The following is a 7,521-nucleotide window of genomic DNA, read 5'->3' on the forward strand; positions in this document are numbered from 1 at the left end:
TCAATGTAAAATAAAATAATTTCACACTCAAAAAATATTCAAATTCTTTATTATGCATACTATAAATATAAAATATTCTAAAAATTCACAAAAATATATAGTTCAGAATATAACATCCAACGAAATAATTGTATACAAAATTTTTGAAAAATCAAAATTATCCCGGGCGTAGCCCGGGTTAACCCCTAGTATAAAGAAAAGTACAAAAACTCGATAGGGTAAAGTACACGAGCTTCCTACAACGGCCTAAAGGTAGTATGGACAATCCGGGCTCTAATCAGATTTCGGTTTGGATCGATTCCAATTTTCAGGTTTTTGGATTCATGAATTTAAATCTATTTAGATATTATAAAAATTTAGGTCGAATTCGGTTTGGGTTTAGTTACATGTTAAAAATCAAATTGAACTAAAAATAAATTTGGTTTCAGATATTAATCACATCATTGATTCATAAAATATTAATTTATATTTGATTAAATTTAATATATTTTAATTATTTCGACAATCTATCTTATTAAAACAGAAGTACACATATAGAATACCCCTTAGTTTTCAGTGCTATTTACAATTACATGCCACTGAGAATTAAATTGAATTTCCTATTTTAATGCTTGTCTTTTTCGGTTATATTAATGTGTTTTTTTTCTTTCCTATTTTAATGCTTGTCTATATTAGTTAGATTAATGTTTTTTTTTTTTCTATTTTAATGTTTGTCTTTTTAGTTAGATTAATGTATTTTGTTTTTTATTCTTCAACAATTAATAATATTTTAAAGTTGTCATTTTTTGTCAATTTAAAGTTGTCTAAACTATTTGAAAATATAAAAAATAGTTAAAAGTAAACATATAAAGTAGATAAATAATAATCAAACACCAAAAATATTTCAAATATATATTTATTCTCCATCCAAATATTGAAGTTCAACCTGTTTTTCAATTTTTAATTTAGATATTTTGGCTTACATTACTCAAATTTATATGTTTTGAGAAATTTAAAGTATATATAAATTTTGAAAATTTTAAAATAATTTGAATGGATTATCCGTATCCGAACCAAACCCGCAAATACCCGAATCAAATCGAAACCAAAATTTATAAATATTTGAATGTTGCTGAAATCTTTAAACTCGAAAATCTCAAATCCAAATAGATTTTAACTGAATCAGTCGATATCTAAATACACATCTCTAACGTAGTCAATGTAAAACGATCAAGTATTACAAATATATCATTTAGTATAAGTAAATAAAAACTAAAATAGAAAATTAATATCCGTGCAGTCGCACGGGTGAAGATCTAGTTGTTTTTATATTTGGCTTCCTCGAATCATACTATTATCCTTCAAAATAATTTTAAGAGATTTGTCTATCAATAATATGACTAGTCATTGAAGTATATGTGACAACATTAGACAAGTTATGATTCATGATAAACCAAAATCTTATAAGAACGAGAATCATACATAACATTATGTAAAGAATTTTAAACATTGATTAACTAATAATTCTATAAACATAAAAAAACACTAGATCTAAAAGATATTTATATTCTAATAAGATAAATAGTCAAAATAATTTTATAAATGAACTGGAAGATCAGGTAAATGTGCTGGAAGATCAGGTAAATCTTTGATGCATGTGGTTATGGTTTTACAAGAGATGGTGATGCCTATGTATTGATACAAGTTTTTAAGAAGAAAAACTTACTGCAGCTATCATCAAATAAAAAGAAGTATTTTATTAGAAATAAATATTTTGAATCAGAAAAATCCGTGAAGCCGAGTGAGAGATGGTGATGTTTCAAGGTGATAAACCATGTATTTTCTTTGTCATTAATGTCTGAGATGAAGAAGACTGTTGCAAGATCTCCACGAACATCCAGATGAATTGAAAATGAGAAACACTGATGTGATACTAGGAAGTGATATACAAAGCCTATCATCTAGTTAACTCCTGTTTATATCTTAAAGTTTGGATATGATTTTCAGATAAGTATATAGGAAGTTTGGTAGGTGACAATGAAGAACATAGAACAAGTTGAAAAAGATTACAATTACAACTCATCAACTAGCTTAATCCCTGTGATGCGATCCTCACAGTACTTAACAAAAGGGGTGGTTTTGATTGTCTCGGCTTGACAAGCAGATACAAGTGCTTTTAGAGAGCAAGGCTCCATAGACATGGCCCTAACACACGGCGGGTCAGGAGCTTTTTGATGCCTTGGCTCGTACAGTATCCATGGCTTCAATCCTCCTAGACCTTGAGCTACGTATCCAAACGTAGACCTTGTGCTTGTCACAAGCTTATCAGTTAAACTCAGAAGATAGATCTCCGCGAGAGCTTTTTGGTCGTGTACCTTCTTGTCTGTTTGTTGAACCCTTTCTCCGCTTGGCTGATACACTTCAACTATCTCTCCTGTTGAGCTAGGTCGTTCCATAAACATGTTCTTTAGCTCATCAGAGTATTCTGGATGTAGAGATGTGACAAGCACAGCTTTAAGTTTCGGTGTCTTCGTTATATTCATCACTTGTTGCGATCCATTTGAAGCTAGTTCAGGCAAGAGCTTCTCTCTTTGCGTGCATGACAGGATCTGGTCCATCACGTGCTGGAAATAACCAGATGGCGTGCTGAACACTCTTATTTGAAGCCCTAGTACCTCGTCAGCTCTTGATAAGTAAGCGTTGTAGGATCTTGTCACCATTCCCCAAACTTCGTTTGTCGGGTGTAAAAGATAATGGCTCAGATGGTGGAAGACTGTATCTCTCTCCGGGAACAGCTTCATGAGTTTGGTCTGAAAACTAGGTATTAACCATAGAGATGGAGCGTAGTAAAGGTTAGACTTCACAACTAGCCACGGGACGTTCTTGATGAAAGCTTGGTTCTCTTCACAGAAGAACCTCTTATCATGATCCCTGGAGTCATGGAAGATGTCAATATAAAGATATGACGGTCTTGTAGTTGAGTTAACGGCATGGTTCTTCAACATGGTCCCATAACAATGCGAATGCGTACGGTTGAAGCTATCTATCTGATTTGTTAATGGAAAATCCGAAGGAAGTAAACAGGAAGTACCGGGAAAAGGCTCGCAGAAGAGGTCGGTTATATCGTTCCTTTGGTCGACAAGCATGACTCTATCTGTCATAAGAGCGTAGGTGAAGACAGAGACCATGGAAAGTATTCTGTTTCCTAGACCGAACATAGGCGCCCACACTACATATTGACAATCATCACCGCTGCTGTTTATCACATTGTTTTTACCAAGCTGCTTTGTAGCTCTCTCGTAAGCTTTTGTGCCTGGACCGCAACGCTTGTGAAGCATCTCGTAGCTTCTAAGCTTAGAGACAAGATTTGTAGATGGTTTGTATGGTGAAGGTTTGCGTAAAGAGGACTGATGGTACCTACTCATGCAAGATTCCTCATCAAAACCTGTTGCAAGAAGCTCTTCTAGTAGAACATGAAAGAAAAGATAATTCAAGTGAGCGTTTATGTTTGTTCTAACCAAGTTTTGAAATGAATTAGACAATTTGTTACCGGTGGTTGTAAGATGAGACTTGTGGTCGTTGAAGATGTTGTGTGATGGTAGTACTAGTAGCACCATGGAAAGTACTAAGCAAGTGGCGAATGTTATGGTGAGTTTCATCACACCTGAGATCTTAAACGAGATGTTGTCTTCCAGTTTCTTCATGTTGAATCTGGTTTTTGGACGAAGGAGATGCGAGTGGATTCTCATGTTGCGACTGTCACAAGATGAAAGAGGACGAGCTCTAAGAGGTTTGCTTGACTACAATATCTTCAAATCTTAATGCATTACTTTTTTTAAAACTCTTACTAATAGAGTAAAACTCTTAGAAAATTTCTCATTGTTGCAATGTCATAATAAACTCTTAGAAAATTTTAAAGAGAGTGAACTAGAATATCACTTACCCAATAAGATCATTACATGTCATATTTATTACTAAACATGTTTAATTACTTTAAATATGTTTCCTTATCAAATTTTGTAATGATTTGTTTCCAAAACTAAGATATTCTTAGTTTTGTACTTAAGAAAAAATGAAGATAAATTAAATAAGAATTGATTGTGAAGCTTCTTGTCCGTTTGCTGTTATCTTGGCTTGGATGGTAAACTTGGTAAAGGATACAATTGTAAAACTGTAAAGTGTAACATCCTCTATTAAACATATGAATGATTGTTATAGAAGAGAATCAAAAGATAGACAACACTGATCCTCTGTTTCAGTAACTCAATAATCAAATGAAATCAGTTATGATAAACAAGAACTATTATAACTCATCAAATAGCTTCAGACCATCGTTGTCTCGATCCTCACAATGCTTTACAAAAGGAACAACCTTCCCTGAGTCAGTTCCCCAATCAGCATCACATCCATGAGAAGGAGGAGTAAGGTGACAAGGGTCTATCGACGTGGACCGAACACACGGCGGATCAGGAGCTGATGCATCCCTTGGTTGATAGAGCAACCATGGCTTTAAACCTCCTAGACTATGAGCAACGTATCCGAACGTGGACCTAGCGCTTGTGACAATTTTATCCGTCAAACTCAGAAGATACATCTCGGCCAAGGCCTTTTGGTCGTGAAGCTTGTTATCCGTTTGTTGATACCTTTCTCCGCTTGGTTGATAAACTTCTATCAACTCTCCTGTCGAGCTAGGTTTTTCCCAAAACATGTTCTTGAGGCGATCAGCGTACTCTGGATATAAAGACGTGACAAGAACAGATTTGAGTTTTTGTCTTTTGGACATATTGAGTTTCGATTCTTCCTGTGAGACTACTTGTGGTAATAGCTTCTCTCTTTGCGTGCAAGACAAGATCTGGTCCATGACGTGTTGGAAGTATCCCGCTTTGTCGCTGAACACACGTATTTGAATCCCGAGCCTCTCGTCTGCTCTGGCTAAGTGTGCATCGTGGTACCTAGTGACCATACCCCAAACTTGATTGGTCGGGTGGTAAAGATAGCGAGCCAAGTGATGAAACACTGCTTCTTTCTGAGGGAACAGCTTCATCAGTTCGGTCTGAAAATTTGGATTAAACCATAGAGATGGAACAAAGTAGACGTTGGCTTTGACAATCAACCAAGGAACCTTATCGATCACATCTTGATCCTTTGAGCAAAAGAACATCTTGTCTTCGTCCCTTGAATCATGTAAGATGTGAAGATATAGATGCCGTGGGGTTGAGTTCGTGCTAATGGCATGATTGTTCAACATTGTTCCGTAACAACGAGAGTACTCCTTGTTGTATCCATCAATCTGATTCATCAGTGGGAACTCACGAGGGAGTAACCATGAAGTACCTGGAAACACTAGAGATAGTTAGCTCAACTGGAAAGGATTCTGATCATTGTGTCAGAGGTCTCCAGTTCTAGTAACCGCTAAGACGAAACAAATATTACATGTTGTGGCTTTAATATTCCAAAGAAAGAAGTACCTGGAAACGGCTCGCAGAAGAGATCACTGATGTCTTTGCTTTGATCAACAAGAACGACTCTGTTTGTCAAGAGAGCATAGAGGAAGACAGATGCCAGAGTGAGTATTCTGTTTCCAAGCCCGTAAACCGCGACCCACACGATGTATCTGCATTTACCAACGGATTTGCTTGCGTAATTCTCATCATCATGACCAAGATTCTTTGTTGCTTTCTTGTAAGCTTTTGTGCCTGGACCGCAACGCTTGTGAAGCTTCTCATAGCTTCTAAGCTTAGAGACAAGATATGGCGACGGCTTGTATGGTGAAGGCTTGCGATACAACAATGATTGAGTATACCTACTCACGCAAGAACCTTCATCGAAACCCGGTTTTAAAAGCCCTCCTAGGAATTTATCATGGAGTAGTTCGGATTCACTTGAACCTTTTAATCACAAGAAAATGAAAATACAAGTTAACAAAAACATAACGCAAAAGATATAGTGTTATCTTTTTTCTTACCATTGAGTGTAGCATCAAGAAGTTGGTCGTCGAAGTTGTTTGAGAATGATAGTAAGATGACAGAACCAATGAGTAAGCCACTAAAGATGACTGTTATCAGAATCTTGATCCTCAAACCCATAGCCCTGAAAACATCGCCGGAGATCTTAAGTATGTGATACATGTTGACTTTAGTATGAGTAGGAGATTGATTCAAAAAGAGTTTATATATATATCTAGCGTGATTATTACAACTCTTATTCGTGATGCAAGGTGGACAAGGGGTTATATTTATGAATAAGAGTGAATATTCTAATGTGTCATTGTTGAGTTGTGACTATCAACGAAGTCCGAACGTGACTCTACCTTCGTTTAATGTATAAAAGTCTTTGATCTTCGATTTATGCGAACCATCAACCTGTATTGTATGGTTAATTAATCAAGAAATGGCCAATGAGAGAGTTATTTTGAAATATCAACAATAGTTGTAACTTCGAATACTTGGAATCTATACAATACATCACATGTCATGATCATTATTATTATTATTTTACAGTAATCATGTATTAGTATTTAATTGACAAGTCATGTTCATTTATGTATTCAACTAATAATAATCTTTGCTCAGATCCGAAAGTTCGCGATGTTGACTGAGAGCAAATAAATTTCGATAAGCAAAGTTTATAGAAGAATGGGAAATACGAGTTTTGTTTAATTACAATAAGCAATCTGATCTTGTGATGTGGAAATCTAAAAAAGAAATTGTATTTTCTTTTTGAAACCAAGAAAAGTTGTATTTTTCATGTAGTTTTTTTCCAACTGTTTTGTTGACAAATTCGCATTCAATATTTCAATATTTTCTTTAGTTTACAAGGGTTTAGTTTGATTTGTTCTTTGAACTCGGTTTTACGAAAGAATAATACCACGTCTTCTTCTTTTTTGACATACGAATTATATCACATCAATGTTTTTCTTTGTTCTATTATATAACGATACAGGTCTAAAAAAAATGGTATTTGGGCTAACGGCGGCTACATAAATCAGATTAAATATAAGAATGAGTTTTACAAAAAATATAAGAGTGAGCATCCTCATGTAACAGTTGGGCATCGAATCCGGTCTGGTTTCTTTCAGTTTTTAGTTATTTTAGTTTATAAAAAAAATAATTCTCATATTAAAACTATATCTAATATGGTTTAGTTCAGTTTAATACCGTAGATTTGTATAAACTAAAAATATACGTTAATTATCCTTTATACTAAAAAATATAAATATAATAACCCTTTAAAATATTTTCGTGAATTTTATTTTATATGATTAGATATCGGTTTAAAATTTAATATAACCTAACAATATTTTGATTTTTAAATAGACTGATTTAAATTTTATATTTTACTATTTAAATAATCAGTAAACATATTTAGTTAATAATAGTAATAGTTTTATGGAATAAAAATAAGATATATTAGTAATCCATAATACTAAAAGTAAAATTTATGTTTTTTCAATTTGATAAAAAATAACTTTTAATTTAAAATAAAATATTAAATTACTAAAATCAACATTTAAGAATGAAGATTATATCAATAAAATAAATC

The 7,521-nt window shown here is 33.8% G+C and overlaps 2 protein-coding genes across 4 annotated transcripts; both read right to left on the minus strand.

Moving 5' to 3' along the window:
- Window positions 1-2,051: 2,051 nt before the first annotated feature.
- LOC130506925 (probable fucosyltransferase 9) lies at window positions 2,052-3,728 on the minus strand. 3 transcript variants are annotated; one of them, XM_057001620.1, is made up of 2 exons: window positions 3,530-3,728; window positions 2,052-3,442 (listed from the first exon to the last, which is right to left on the minus strand). In XM_057001620.1, the coding sequence occupies exons 1-2, from the start codon at window positions 3,726-3,728 to the stop codon at window positions 2,052-2,054; spliced, it is 1,590 nt and encodes a 529-aa protein (XP_056857600.1). The 3 variants fall into 3 exon arrangements, with proteins under 3 accessions (XP_056857600.1, XP_056857601.1, XP_056857602.1); XM_057001621.1 differs by having other exon boundaries at window positions 2,052-3,548; window positions 3,585-3,638; XM_057001622.1 differs by having other exon boundaries at window positions 2,052-3,437; window positions 3,498-3,638.
- A 386-nt stretch (window positions 3,729-4,114) lies between these two features.
- Window positions 4,115-6,158, minus strand: LOC130506926 (fucosyltransferase 6-like). Its single transcript, XM_057001623.1, has 3 exons — window positions 5,945-6,158; window positions 5,448-5,867; window positions 4,115-5,313 (listed from the first exon to the last, which is right to left on the minus strand). Exons 1-3 carry the CDS (start codon window positions 6,105-6,107, stop codon window positions 4,283-4,285), a joined length of 1,614 nt encoding a protein of 537 aa, XP_056857603.1. The 5' UTR covers window positions 6,108-6,158; the 3' UTR covers window positions 4,115-4,282.
- Between the last annotated feature and the right edge of the window lie 1,363 nt (window positions 6,159-7,521).

This window comes from Raphanus sativus, unplaced genomic scaffold (assembly GCF_000801105.2).
Source record: "Raphanus sativus cultivar WK10039 unplaced genomic scaffold, ASM80110v3 Scaffold3788, whole genome shotgun sequence".
Classification (NCBI taxonomy): domain Eukaryota; kingdom Viridiplantae; phylum Streptophyta; class Magnoliopsida; order Brassicales; family Brassicaceae; genus Raphanus; species Raphanus sativus.

Coding starts and splice junctions, on each gene's coding strand:
- LOC130506925 (XM_057001620.1), bottom strand. CDS start 3,728: ATGAGAATCCACTCGCATCTCCTTCGTCCAAAAACCAGATTCAACATG. Junction 3,443..3,529: donor GTCTCATCTTACAACCACCG/GTAACAAATTGT, acceptor ATGTTCTACTAG/AAGAGCTTCTTGCAACAGGT.
- LOC130506926 (XM_057001623.1), bottom strand. CDS start 6,107: ATGTATCACATACTTAAGATCTCCGGCGATGTTTTCAGGGCTATGGGT. Junction 5,868..5,944: donor TCTTGATGCTACACTCAATG/GTAAGAAAAAAG, acceptor TGTGATTAAAAG/GTTCAAGTGAATCCGAACTA. Junction 5,314..5,447: donor CTTCTGCGAGCCGTTTCCAG/GTACTTCTTTCT, acceptor TAGTGTTTCCAG/GTACTTCATGGTTACTCCCT.